This window comes from Setaria viridis, chromosome 3 (genome assembly GCF_005286985.2).
Source record: "Setaria viridis chromosome 3, Setaria_viridis_v4.0, whole genome shotgun sequence".
NCBI lineage: Eukaryota > Viridiplantae > Streptophyta > Magnoliopsida > Poales > Poaceae > Setaria > Setaria viridis.
The window spans coordinates 523,031-536,878 of record NC_048265.2 but is presented as its reverse complement, the minus strand read 5'-3'; the positions used below and the strand labels follow the sequence as shown (position 1 = coordinate 536,878).

Sequence of the window (13,848 nt, the reverse complement as noted above, 5' to 3'; positions counted from 1 at the left end):
AATTTTTTTGCCCAAAAGCAGCTGAAAGTAGGGAGAAGATGCTTTTGGTTTTGTATTAGAGCAAAAGAAACTTTTGGTCTATAGCATCTGTGGCTTTCAGGTCCTTTAGTTAGCTTTTGACTTTTGCAAGTTGGAAAGCCCAACCAATGGGGACCTAAACGTAAAGTCCTCGGGTGCGGGTGGGGTGTGTTTGGGAGGGGAGTTGTTTTAACCTCACCCTTTGTACTTCTCTCCTGCATTTTTCGAGGAAAAAAAATCATTGGGTTCAACTGACGGGACATCAGAAATCAACTTAAACTGAAGTTACAGGAAAATCAACTAACGCAGCACATGAATAGCAAATTAAGAAAAAGAATCCAAGCCTAAAAAAGAATACCGAAAGAAATTGTAAAGCTCATCTTTTGGTATAAAAAAGCTACAGATCAGAGTTTGCATGAAAACCAAAGAAAGTACGCCAAAGCATTAAAAAGACATCTGAGATGCCAAAGCATATTTTCGTACAAGAAAAGAAAGTGCATCAGAAAGACCCTGAAGCCGAAGTTGTCACCTTTTTGATTCTGTGCATGGATTCTCACCCACAATGTTATCACTGATCATAAAGGCAATAAGTAAAATTTTAGGATTCAGTTCTTGTACATTAAGGTCTATAATCTTCACAAATAGTTTATGAAAAGGAGAAGAATCATATATCTATAAGAAAGTGAAAGTTTATTGATTCACAAGTAGCAAAGAGAAACTAATGGCATATGATGCTAAAAAGGACAAGAATAAAGGGGGAGATACCTACTGCTATATATTAAAATGGCAATGGGAATTAATTTTCTTCTAACCCTGGTCCTAGCCAACATGTACTACTCATTTAGAAAAACTTTAAAAATCAACGCTAAAATGTTTGCAAACATTTCGTTACAAAAAATACAATGAAAACATGCAGGACGGTAAGATAGGTTTAAGTAACATAAGTGGAACAGTGTTTGGAAACTAGTAGTTCAAGATAGGTCATTCCTTAAATTACTCCCAAAATTTATTCACAAGTGAAAAAAAACCATATGACTTATTGAACTCAATGTAAATTTGTGAAAAGGGAATTCAGTAAACAAGTACATTAGAATATAATAAAAAATAGAACCAAAACTGTGTATTTTTACAGGGCTTGTAGCAGAGTGAAATAGAATTCTGTTCAAAAGATTCCTAGTACTAGAAGCACCATTATCATCCAAGTATATCGAACATATATATTTTACAAGAGGCCTTAACTTGCAGCTGGTCAGGATGCTTGGCCCAATCAAAATTGCTATTCGATCAGTAATTTCTTTGCAAATAGATTACCAAGTGCTTCTTCAAGCTCATCTGGATTGTACTTTATATATTTTGATGGGTTACGGCTGCTCCCAACAAGTGGCCTGATGAAAAGAAGAGTCAATAGTGGCAATAATATGATCCAAAGATAGGAGAAACTTTTATGCGATTTGACTCTCCCAATGGAATTGCATGACATGTACAAGGAATCACAAAACTTCTGAAGTTTTTATGAAGAGGATGAACATGAACGAGCTGATATGTTTCTTTAAAAGTATAAGAAAATCTTTTAGATGAATGATGATTTCCAATGATTTTTTTTAAAACTGCTTGGTCTAGCATTATACAAGTTCAGCTGGCACAACACTGATATGGTCTTTGGTAGACTGAGAATGCAAATAGCAGCAGTGTTTACACGAAACATGATCATGAACCAGACTAATGTCCAAATTGGTAATGAATTCAGGTACTCATGTCGTTCACTCTCTCATTTTTTTAGAACAGTAGGAGAGAACCCTACAGAAATATATATTATATAGCAAAATAAAGAGGACAAAGGTCTAAAACAGTACAGGGGTACAAAGAACCTAGAAAACAACCGTCATTCACACACTCATGATTAGAAAAAACAATCTTTGAGAAACTCGATAGGACAATAACAAACAGTAGAAAAAAAAGCAATGTGTATTGTGAAATGGAAAGATACCCAAAGCGTTTCAGGAACTCTCTGTAAGCAGGTATGAGAATTTCAGCAATAGCAAGAATAAGGTTATCTCTCAACTCTCTGTCAGGGACAACCCAGTTTATCTGTGTCTGGCAAACCTCTTCAAATTGCATGGTGAAAGACCGGAATCTGATAATGATGGGAAATAAACTCCATTATGAAAAAAAGATGAAACACTATAACAAAGTATATAACATGTTGAATCTTTGAAATTTAATTCGAACCTTTCTTTGACGACAGATTTGGAGGTTGTACTGCTATTAGATCCGATGGTTGGCATGCTTCCTTGAGTACTCTCTACAGTAGAACTTAATGATGAAGTTATACCTTTAACTGAGAGAAAGTCCGATGCCTGTGGTTGGGAAAAGTTGATGGCAAACAATGTTACACAAGAAAACAGCCGGAGATGCTAACCTAATGGTTTAGTAAAGGCTGTTATTTTGGTGATCAGACCTTTCTCCAAGAAATTCTCCTGTACTGAGTAGCATGTTGCTGCACAATCCGTCGGCGCCTTTGAATCCAATCATCAGCAAAAAACTCCTTAACTTCAGATCTGAAATAAGAAAATGTTTATTGTATCCAATCAACAAGATGTCGAGATCACATAGCTTCCCCAATGTTATATCCATACCTGCATATAGACCTGATGATATATTGGATATTATTCATTAAAAATAGGTGCGCCAGACAATGATTCTCGTATTGCTTTGATTTGGCCTCAAGGTTGGTCTCCAGAGCATGTACAACATCCACGATTTGAGAGACCAGATCAGAATTTGTCCCATCTTCAGTAACATGCGTTTTGAATATCTGCTTGAGTGATGACTGATAGCTGCATATATTTCATAGCAATTAGTTCAGGCTGCTGTTATTGGTACTGGAGACCATATTGAAGAAATAAAATGATGCAGCCCATTCACTTACTCAAAAAGAAGCTTTACATAATTAATGACATAGCTGGTAAGACGATGCACAGCTCCATCGGCAGTAGTACTATTTGGTGAGTCCCTCAAAATGTTTCCTTTGAAGTTGCTGAAAGTTCTTTCTGCAGTTTGTGCTAAGCTTTTCGTCAAACCAAGTGCGGATTTCCGGTTTTCAGAGCATGCATGTCCCTCAAAGAGCATCTCAACCTAATATAGCAAACATAGGAATAATAATTAGTTAATTTCACGAAAAGATAAAGTCACTTAGCAAGTATACATTATGCATGATGTGCACTGCATGCAACTTATTATCTGACAGAAATACTAAGTGCATTAAAGAACTTAAATTGTGTTATTGACAGCATTGAGTGCAACAGTTAAGGGTAATTAGAAGCTGCAAATCTTCTCTAGAAACCTCACATCTGATTGAAGTTCCAATGTTGCCTCAAACATATCAAGCAGCACGAATAGTTTTTCTGGTGATCCTTGGGATTTAGCAACAGCGTCGCCAAAGCTAAGTAGAATTGATAGACTTTTTGCCGTTAGTTGAGCAAAACAATGATCCTTCAATGCATGCTTTCCTTCAAAGATTTGATCACACAGTTTGCGTTCAGCAGCAAAAAGCAACTTTACCTGTTCAATATATCGTCAAATATGAAATACTATTAACAAACAGAAGTTTACAGTACCAGGTTGTCAGGATTCGACAGCCTCACCCCAATTCGGTAAAATTGCATCCACTGAGCAATTTCAGCATCCAAGGTCTCAGCCTGCACGATCTGCATTTCTTTGGCTGTAACATATTCAACTCCCAAGGATTTAATGTTCAGTTCCAAAGTTGAGCCACGAACATCTCTGAGGAATGGGGAAAAATATTTTGAACATGCCAAGCTGGAAACAGAGAAATCACAAGTGGTTTCGAGCTTAAAGAGGCTTTGACCTGTATATCTTTAGAAATTGCTGATGGTGGCCAAGCTGAACTGATTTCTCGACCAACTTTGAGAGCAGAGGAATGCAGCGGGAATCAATGAGCCTGGGAAGAGTGTATGCAGCATGCACATTTATCTGGCCGACAGAAGAATCTTTAGATGAGGAATTTATGCTACCACCAAAAATGTTCTCACTTGACACCCTCTGGCTTAGACATGGAAGAGAGTTGAAAAGACACTCCAGTTCAACAGGTTTACTGTAACAGATCGTCACAGAAAATGAGTCAATAAAAGAGCAAGAAATGCCTCACCAAAATATTATAAGCATGGACGTATAATGGACGCAGAACAGAACCTGCATCTCGATAAGAGCCTGTGGAACTCATTTTCCAACCCTACAGCTGCTTTAGAAAGCAATTCATTGACATGTTTGAGCACGCTATCACTAGTTCTGTAGCTTCTTTTTGAATTGAAGAAGCACTCAACGCTTCTCAACTTATCAACCGCGTGAAGATAGGCACCAAGATCCTTGCTTGGTCTGTTCAGTACCACACTCTCTGCCTGTAAACTTCAAGTGCAATGAAAAGCTAGCATTAAAATATGAAAGGTGACAGCGCATACATGGCAGTAAGAAGCGCAATTCTAGTCTGGGGAGATAGTGGTAACATCAGTTGTCTCATAGTATTGCCCTAGGAAAATATCAGTTGCCCCATCGTGAACTTCCATAAATGACACCCATCAATTTGGAAGCCATCCATCAATCTCCAACCCAACAAATACTTAGATTAGATTCTAGTTGAAAACATCATAAGGCTTTGTGAAAACGGAGGCAAACCCCCAATTTCATCGTGGAAATTAGAAAGGTGCCAGACAAAACAAAACCAAACGAAGCTACGGTTTTGAAATAAGATAGAGCAATCGCATCTGCTTGCTACGACCTAGATGAGACAGGAGCTAGCCAGAAGCGTCAGAGAACTTGTCGCGTCACAAAAGGTAACCTGAATTTCTGATGAATTCTCGCAGAATCTGAAAACCTGAATTGAAGTGGGTGCCAAAACGGTGGCACAGCGCATTCTCGCATTGGAGGAGGTTGAGCATCTTATCGAGTTTAATGCAAAGATGCAGTTCAAACTATATGTATCTAAAAATAAAGTGCGATAGGCATCTAAATTAGTGGGCGCGAATGGAAACACGAAAGTGCGCACAAATTGACAACCAAAACACAGTAACAGAGGCAGCGGTTGGGGTAGCAATGTAGCATTGCAGTAGGGAGCAAGTTACTCGCCTCGCTGTGTCGGCTCTGCCTCTCCCCGGACCCGGAGAGAATCAGTTTGGACCCATTGCACCACGGACAACCCATGGAGGAGAGGAGACTGGAAAGTGGGCCTAGCACCACGGCCTCGCAGCAGTATTGGGCTTACATACCTGGGCCTCGAGTGGCCACACTAAAATGGGCTGTAACCTTGTATTAGGGCTACTTACGTAATATGGTTTGGGTGGATCGGCACCAAAAGGAAGAAATAAAAGGAAATTTGGTTGGACTGGCGGACACCTTTCTGACCTAGACCTCTGCTTGAATTTTATAAGTTGTGTGATTCTACGAAATTTCGTGCTCTAGAAAATGTATGCAGGAAAGCAACTCTACAAAGTTCCCCTGTTGTAGACAAAGGCGTTTGCTACACAGGAAGAGGAAGACGTGATGCGAACGCTGTTGCTGCAGAAGACCAGGGTCCAGGGGTGGTGAAGGAGGGAAACGAACCTCTTGCACAAGGTCGAGGCGGCGAACGATGGGGTCGACTGCCCTGAGGCTCCGCCGGACGTTGTCGTGAACCCTGGACGCGTCGTACATCCTCGCCTGCACCAATCAGCTCGTGACCATTGGGCTAGTGGCGAGAGGTGGGTATATAAAAAGACGACAAGGAAGGAACCTCAGCCGGGCGCACGGCGTCGTCAATGGCGGCCATGCGGGTGGTGATGGAAGTGACCGCCGCGGCCGCGCACCGCTGGATGATCTCGCTCCTCCGCATCGACTCTCGCAGGAGGTTTGCCTTGTCACGTAGTATGGCCTCCTCCTCCTCCGTTGCTGCCGCTCGCCGCCGCTCCATCTCTCCGCCCGCTCAAGGTCTTCGCTTGCCAGCACCAGCAGGTTGGACAAGGCAAAGACAACCCTCATACTACCTTACCATAGGCTGCAAGTAACTAGACCATCAAGATAAGTAAAAAAGGGGAGATATTTCAAATGCAAGGTCAGGGGACTAAGCTCAGCACGAAAAAGAAAAGGGCGAATACAATTGGGTCAACTTTTCTCGGCGAACAGAATGAATCAACAGGGGTACTCGACCTTTCCGTCCGTCCATCGGTCATCGGACCGTCCAATATCCCATGAACCTATCCCATAACAACACAGAAAATCTTCGCAGAAATTCCCTACGGTTCCCATCTAGCAAAGCAAATCGTAACAGAACAGCCACGAACCTTCAACACGATCCACGTGCCCACACGCACAAATTGACAAACATGCCGAACTAAATCTCAATGATGCATTCAATTAACGCGTCAGCATTGCCAGTCGGATTCTTTGCGCACTGCTAAGAACTCAAATGTCCAAAAAAAAAATCCTAGAACCTACCAGATCGACCCAGGACATAACTGACATACATTCTGTACAAATCATGCACCGAAACAAGGAACGGTGCGCATAGCAGCTGTTTGACTCCCATGGCTAGATCACAATCAATGCTAACAGGAGGCTCCAATTTACATAGAACGCCATCACGTCCTTGTTGAGGTATGATAGGCAGCGAGAATCTATCAAGCACGTTCTTGTTTCCCCTCAAACAAATTGCCAAGCAGCAGCTCCAGTTGCTCGGGCGTGTGCTTGACGTATTTTCCAGGCGCTTTGCTGTTCTCAATGAGTGGCCTGCAGACCCAGCAGGTTAATTTGTGAGCACGGTGAACATGAACTGAGAGCAATGCTTGGAGTTGGAGGAAATTTTGAGAAAGAATAGCTAATTCCTAGCTCCATACAACTTTCATTATTTTCATGTGATGTGGCATCAAAGAAGCATACCCAAAGCGCTTTATGAAAGATCTGTACGCAGGCAACAGAATTTCAGCAACCGCAAGTCTAAGTGACTCGCGCAACTCGGTATCTGGAACCGACCAGCTACATTGCTTCTGATAGATCTCTTCAAATAACACATTGAAAGACCTGAATCTGATAGCACCACGGGAAAGGAAGTACAATGCTTCAGAAATTGTACAAGAAACCAAACAAAAGTAGTAAGTATATCAGACTAACCTCTCCTTGACAGCTGCTCTTGAAGCTCCACTGCTATTGCCACCCTCACTCCCTACTTGACCACTACCTCCTGATGAAGTCAAACCTTGACCAGAGAGGCATTGCAACACCTGCAACATTGGATTAAATAAAATAAGGTTATGCACATAGACATACCTACTGGTTTCATTTTCCAAGTATTATTATCACATTGCACACCCTAAAAGATCAAGCTGTGGTTCAAGCAATGTTGAGAAATTAGTTGTATTGCCCTTTTCTTTAGAAAACCCTCCATCCTATATAATCCTGTCCCTAAACATAACCTACCCAGTAACAAATATTAGATGCTACAGGCCAACATGAATCCCCATGCTATACATCTATAGGAGTGGTAATATTATGGCCACTGATGTCTCTGGAAGCCTACTTATCTACTATGGACTTGGTGGCAACATGAATACTGGATGCTTCGATGTGCTTGGAGTGGACTGGTATAGGCAACGAGAATATCTATTTAGGTCGAATAAGCCTTGAACAAAATATATGAGTGTGCATGAAAAATAATCACTGAGTTTTAAGCAGAGAAAGAGAGCAAACCTTTGACCAAGCAATCCTTCTATACTGATTTGCATTTTGCTGTACAATCCTTCGATGCCTTTGAATCCAATCATCGCCCAACAAATCCTTGGCTTCTGATCTGGGTGGTAGAAAAGACAGAATAAGATTGTGCACACACTATTGTAACTTTCTTTCCTGCATTACTTCACAAGAACATACCTGCGGACAGATTTGACAATGTAGTGAATGTTGTTCATCAAAAATATGTGCATCAAAGCAGGATCCTTGTATTGCTTTGCTTTTGCATCCAAATTATTTTGTAAAGCTTGCATGATTTTCATGGTCACAGCTGCCAACTCAGAACCTGTTCCATCTTCCTTTTTGAACTCCTGGAAAAGCTGCTTTAGAGTTGACTGGTAGCTGCACAGATATTAGCAGGTGGTTGTCAATTCAGGGGTGTATCAAATCAAATGCTACTAATGCCTTCTGACGTAACATTATAAGCTAGGACAATTCTGAAGGGGGCATTTAATATGCAAAACATCTGTAATTTATGCGAAAAGGATCCTCGCAAGAGTGGGGCATAAGAAATTCACCCACTACTACAGGGTTACAAATGAATGACATCTTTTAGTTCTGGTTGTGAAAACAGTCCAGTGAAATTAAAAATCTGGTTCATGGTGTTAATCTACAAAAATTCTTTTAGTTCTTTTATATTGGGAAGGCTATAGGCAAGCCAGTGGATAATTCAAAAAAAGAAGGGCACATGATAATACAGACAATCTCATACACCTAGTCGTTTACGGCAACATATGAATATGAACAGAGACTTACTCAAATAAAAATTTAACATAGTTGATCACATAGCTCGTTAAAGGATGCACTGTTCCATCAGTATGTATATTCTTGGTTGCATCCTTTTCAACCGCTTCTTCAAAATCACTGAAAGTCTTCTGCGCCGTTTGCGCTAAGCATTTCGTCAAACTCAGTGCAGAATCACGCATTTGAGAGCATGATTCTCCAACAAAGATGGTGTCAATCTACAAATTCAATTCAACAAGATGAATCTTTAAATCCATTCCATACAAAAAAAAATCTCCAAGCTAAAGTAGATTTACATTTTTTACATATCAAAATAAATGTAAATTAAATAGAAAAAATACAAGCTCCACATTTCCTACAAGACAGAAGCCCAAACTCCTAAGGACAGTCAAATCAATTTTGGGTAAAAGTTTGGCATGGGCTAACACATGACTAACAGAAAATATGGTGCCAAACTTTAACTGTGATATACAACTCCTATTACTTAATTATGTACAACAGAAACTTGTAGTTTTAGTATAAGAATATGCAGCAGTGGTTTACAGCTGAAATGTTGACAACACAAGTGGACCAAGCTCTCAAAACAGGTACTCCAGGATGTCTGATGATCAAAAGTTATGAGACAGCCAAAGGGTTCTAACATTCAGGTCAGCACAAATGGATGCTGAATATAAGTTCAGCATGCAAATTATACTGGCATCAGTGTGCACACAAGAGAAGTGGTTAGCAATGCAGCTATGATCAGAACGAGAGATTTACCTCTGTTTGAAGTTCACACATTATCTCGTACATGTCTAGCAGAACAAAAAGTTTCTCCGGTGATCGTTTACTCATAGCAATTGCCTCTCCAAAACTGAGTAGTGTAGCCAAACTGTTTTTTGTTATTGCAGCAAAGCACTTATCCCTCAAAGATTGACTGCATTCAAAAACTTGGTCGCAAAGCTGGCGCTCCCCAGCAAAAAGAAGTTTGACCTGTTTGCAGAGGCAAATGTCACTAGAGGAATGCTATACCATAACAGAAGATCTGAGAGGAAGATTTTTCTTACAGCAATTCGCATGAAATGAATCCAATTTCCTATTTTAGACTCCAAAATTTCCCAAGGCATTTTCTGCACTTCATCTTTGCTCAGTTTTTCAACACCCAAGTTCTTCAAACTTGACTCTAATGCTGAAGCACGAGCTTCGCTGCACACGAGGGAGAATATGCTTCAGCAAGTCACTCCATAGAGCATAACTATAACAACATCTCTTGGCAAATGGGCACACGGAAATAAGAAGAGATGACTAAAGAAACTGCAAGGTTTTCACTGTAACTCTTGTACCTGTATATTTCTGAGCATTGCTGCTGGCATCCAGCTTGAACCAACTGTTGTGCTAATTTAGAGAGTAATGGAACAAACTTTGGCTCAATAAGAGCAGGAGGGCTGTATACAGCAGCCTCTGAGTTCTGCTGATTATCAGACTGTGAACCAGTTGATGGGTTTTTCCCACCTTCAGGCTGAGATTCAGACGACGGTCGAAGTGTACTTGGAAGACAGTCAAAAAGCCGATCAGGTTCCATAGGTTTGCTGAAATTATTTCCGAGAGTGCACAATGCAAGGGGTTAGGTGATGTTTAAGGTAGGGAAAATACAAACTTAAATTAATGATGAGACACAAACCTGCGCTGGGACAATTGGTTCTGAAATTCTCCCTCCATCTTCACAAGGGCCTTAGAAAGGAGGGCATTCACATGGTTGAGCACCCCATCACTACTCCGGTAACTCCTATTTGAGCTAAAGAAACGCTCAATGCTTCTCAACCGATCAACTGCATCTAGAAAACCTTGAAGGTTCTCATGCGGCCCCTTCTGTATTTCACGCTCTGCCTGTACATATAACAAGTCAGTCAAGGCCATATAATCCCAAAAGGCAACCCATCACTGGGAAAGGAAAGAACATTTTTTTTTCTCTCAAGACTTGCTATCAATGATTTTAACTATTTCAGGCTCCATTGAAATGGAAAACGCATTCAATTGTCATTGTTACCAAATCTATTATAATCAATCCTTAACACAAAATAATAAGGCATCATCAATGCAAATCATTGAACATTTCAGTAATTTTTAAAAACAAAAATGTACTTTTGCAACATTGTTATTGTTTTCACAATATGGGATTTAGTTGGTATAATGGTGCACTTCAAATAGTCACACTTAACACACTGTACCCCAACAAAGGAACCCCTTTACTGCTGCTTCTAAGGAAAGAATTTCAAATCTTAAAGCAAAAACGGTACATGATAACTAGGAACAAATGAACGTATAGCAATTAGCTATGCTTCAAATACATGCATCAGGTATAGGTAACTACTTAGGGTTCGTTAATTTTCCTCAAGGAGTGGTACCAAAGAAAATCCCTTGGCTAGAGAAGGAAAGATTGCTGGGTCCAACAAAGCAAAACCATTGACAGACAGTTATGCAAAGTTGGCTACCAATAGCGTGGCATAACTGAAAGTACCAAATTCAGTACAATTTAATTTCCAAACTAACTACTCGAAGATATCTGAACAACAAGATATTAACCTTGGGAGAGGAGAGAATATATTTTGGGATAACACATGCCACTAGTCTGCTGAGGTCATGTATAGCGGGAACTCTTAGTTGGGCGCTAGCAGGTGGTTGCCATTTTTTCATGCAGCAATGGATGTAACGGACACATGGAACAGTTTCAGCATAGTACCTGAATATTACCAAGGAGTTTCTGATTGTTTCTATTGTAGGTTGGGTCCGGGAGTTGTATGCAAATTCTTTACCATTCTCTCTCTCTCTCTTTAAGTGCATATCTAAGCATCCTTGCATTGTACATGCCCTTACATAATAAGCTCCGGCTTCAGCTAAAATGGAAGCATCTCCTACACTAAGCACCCAAACGGGAGCCTACCTATGCTCCAGCAATCCTCGGACACAGCAGTACAAATGTTGAACCAGGAATACGTTAAAGGAAGGGCTCCGCATTGGGAGGGACAAGCAGTAGTTCAGGCTTGTAACTAAATATACACCCCATGTCCAAATACGTTCAGAAACAGGTTCACAACCGACTGCATGCTCCCTCCGTTTCGAAATTCGAAGGGGGGGAAAAACTGCACGCTCCCTACTGTTATGCTAAATTAAGCTACAATTCTGACTATGTGAGGATTACGAATACTATGAAAAACACACGAGGAGCATGGAATTGAAGTTAGGAGCAGCAAGCACCTCTCGAGTCCGATCGAACTGAGTGAGGATGACATCCGCGGAGCGCAGCGTGCGGTCGATGTTCTCGTGTGCTGTCCGCACGGCGTGCGTCCTCACCTGCGCCGCCCAAACAGCGACAGCATCAGCGGGAGCGCTATGAGATTAAGAAGATTAAGAAGAGGAGGCGGACCTGGATGGGGCGCATAGCGGAGTCGAGAGCGGAGAGGCGGCTGTCGAAGGAGCCGAGGATGGAGACGACGGCGTCCGTGACCTGCTGGCTCTTCTGCAGGGACTCCCGCAGCAGCGCTGCGCGCTGCGCCAGGCTCTCCATCTCGCCCGCGCGCCTAGACGCCGCCACCTCGCCGTGCGGGTGCTGGTCGCGCTCGTCGTCCCCGGCCCAAGTCCAGAATCCCCAGATGGTTCGGAGGAGGAGAGGTGGATCTGGAAGAGGGGGAGAGGAGGAGCGGTTCGCCGGTTTGGTTGAGCAGAGCCGCAGAGGCAGACAGGGACAGGGTGGATGGAGGAGGAGGAGGACCCCACCGCCACCGGAGGAAGCCTAGCGAGGCGGAGCAGGTGATTATTGCGTGCGTTGCCGAAATAAAGTGAGCAGAACGGAACCGCTGCGCTGCAGAGTGCAGAGGAGGGCGGAACGGAACGGGACAGTCGCTTGGGGGTGGGGGCGTGGGCGTGGGCTGCTGACCTGCTGCGGCGGCTGTCCAGCTTGGACCGCCTGCAGAATATTCGAGCCACCGCTCTTGGATGCTCGCTTCCAGAAATGGGTTACAAATGCAACCTTTTAGAGTTTATACATACATTGTCAATGCTTACCCAAAGAGAGGAGATAAACATACACTTGTCAATCTAGAAATTCCTCCTTTAATGTCCTTCTTATTAGGTCTCGTTTCTCTTCTGTTGCTAAGTAAACCATCCCCCAAAGCAAGGATCATCAACTCTAGCAAGGTTCACATCTTATTAGCTCCTCGATGCTCATGCGATGCCTGCCCCCTTTGTCAGCTTTTCAGAAATAAATGGTAACAGATTTTTCATGCAAGTTTGGCCGCTTGTCAATGTTTACCCAAAGAGGAGAGCTAAATATATGCTACTTCCTACAAACATAAGTCAATGCCCGTGCTCGATCCATTCGTCAAAATGATGCCTTGTCATTTTTCTTCATTTTAACGGTATTCTTGCTGTTGAGATCTCAATTCATTGCGTTTAGTTGCTGTTGAGATCTCAATTCATTGCGTTTAATCGTCCGGATCATTCCGAACTCCCACCACTGCTCATAGCTCGCGCGGACGACTGTTATGCCCACGCAGCTCAATGACCTGCCATGTCGCTCGCTCCTCGCCCTTGCTACCTGCAGCACCTCCATTCGATTGAAACAGAAGCGGGCTCCTAGCCTGGGGTATGACATGATGGGAGGCTCCTTGTTTCCCTTCTCACGGGAGGAGGTCTAGTCGGTTGGACCTCGTTGTCGGTGAAGAACGACACGGTGGCAGCTGCAGACGTTGAGGAGGGAGCAGCTCGATCTGATTTTGGAGCCGGCTTCGATGCATGCCGTGTACGTGGAATCGGCTCGGTAGTTGAACAGCAGATGGCTCCAGCAGATGCACCTACGCCTAGTGGGGCCAGCGTGCCACGTGTTGGGCATATAGGCGGTGTCGCACGGTAATCGTGGTGCGGCACTGCCGCAGAGAATTTTCTTCCTCTTTAACAGTAGCCATGAGAGGTTTGATGGCACAAATTATTTCCACATCAATGGAAAATTTTCTCTCCTTTTTTTGCGAAAATATCACCCTAGATACTTCGTGGTTGATTTTTCAGCTGGACGGTCCACTAGTTTCTGTGCACCAAAAGGTCACTGGTAGTTCAATCTATACGAGTGCCATACAATCGAAGTTGTATATATATTGGATTAGAATTGTGCCCGTGCGTTGCTACGGGCTACAATAGATTTACAGTGTAATATTTTGTGAATGTACATTGCTACGAGCGAAATAAAGTATCAGTTTTTATCATATGAAATATTTATAAGAGTATATTGCACCAGAGATATACACTTTGCTTTAAATAATATTGATGCTCCATTTACATATT

At 42.3% G+C, this 13,848-nt stretch overlaps 2 protein-coding genes across 3 annotated transcripts; both read right to left on the bottom strand.

Moving 5' to 3' along the window:
* Window positions 1–1,088: 1,088 nt before the first annotated feature.
* LOC117847985 (exocyst complex component EXO70A1) lies at window positions 1,089–6,254 on the bottom strand. 2 transcript variants are annotated; one of them, XM_072292495.1, is made up of 12 exons: window positions 5,804–6,254; window positions 5,635–5,730; window positions 4,231–4,443; window positions 3,887–4,132; window positions 3,663–3,801; window positions 3,367–3,579; window positions 2,948–3,153; window positions 2,655–2,855; window positions 2,477–2,576; window positions 2,248–2,375; window positions 2,006–2,152; window positions 1,089–1,403 (listed from the first exon to the last, which is right to left on the bottom strand). In XM_072292495.1, the coding sequence occupies exons 1-12, from the start codon at window positions 6,046–6,048 to the stop codon at window positions 1,295–1,297; spliced, it is 2,043 nt and encodes a 680-aa protein (XP_072148596.1). In that variant the 5' UTR covers window positions 6,049–6,254; the 3' UTR covers window positions 1,089–1,294. The 2 variants fall into 2 exon arrangements, with proteins under 2 accessions (XP_072148596.1, XP_034585187.1); XM_034729296.2 differs by having other exon boundaries at window positions 4,231–4,436.
* A 147-nt stretch (window positions 6,255–6,401) lies between these two features.
* On the bottom strand, window positions 6,402–12,362 carry LOC117849694 (exocyst complex component EXO70A1). The gene is made up of 12 exons (XM_034731336.2): window positions 11,939–12,362; window positions 11,770–11,865; window positions 10,196–10,401; window positions 9,858–10,103; window positions 9,582–9,720; window positions 9,295–9,507; window positions 8,548–8,753; window positions 7,933–8,133; window positions 7,753–7,852; window positions 7,177–7,286; window positions 6,946–7,092; window positions 6,402–6,795 (listed from the first exon to the last, which is right to left on the bottom strand). The coding sequence occupies exons 1-12, from the start codon at window positions 12,077–12,079 to the stop codon at window positions 6,687–6,689; spliced, it is 1,914 nt and encodes a 637-aa protein (XP_034587227.1). The 5' UTR covers window positions 12,080–12,362; the 3' UTR covers window positions 6,402–6,686.
* Between the last annotated feature and the right edge of the window lie 1,486 nt (window positions 12,363–13,848).

What these genes read in the sequence shown, in the direction of transcription:
- LOC117847985 (XM_072292495.1), bottom strand. Translation starts at nt 6,048, where the DNA reads ATGAGGGTTGTCTTTGCCTTGTCCAACCTGCTGGTGCTGGCAAGCGAA. An exon ending in TGCAATTTTACCGAATTGGG is followed by an intron (nt 3,580 to 3,662) that starts GTGAGGCTGTCG and finishes TATATTGAACAG; the next exon opens with GTAAAGTTGCTTTTTGCTGC. An exon ending in AAATCTGTCGTCAAAGAAAG is followed by an intron (nt 2,153 to 2,247) that starts GTTCGAATTAAA and finishes CATCATTATCAG; the next exon opens with ATTCCGGTCTTTCACCATGC.
- LOC117849694 (XM_034731336.2), bottom strand. Translation starts at nt 12,079, where the DNA reads ATGGAGAGCCTGGCGCAGCGCGCAGCGCTGCTGCGGGAGTCCCTGCAG. An exon ending in CAATGCTCAGAAATATACAG is followed by an intron (nt 9,721 to 9,857) that starts GTACAAGAGTTA and finishes CCTCGTGTGCAG; the next exon opens with CGAAGCTCGTGCTTCAGCAT. An exon ending in TCTTTCATAAAGCGCTTTGG is followed by an intron (nt 6,796 to 6,945) that starts GTATGCTTCTTT and finishes CTGGGTCTGCAG; the next exon opens with GCCACTCATTGAGAACAGCA.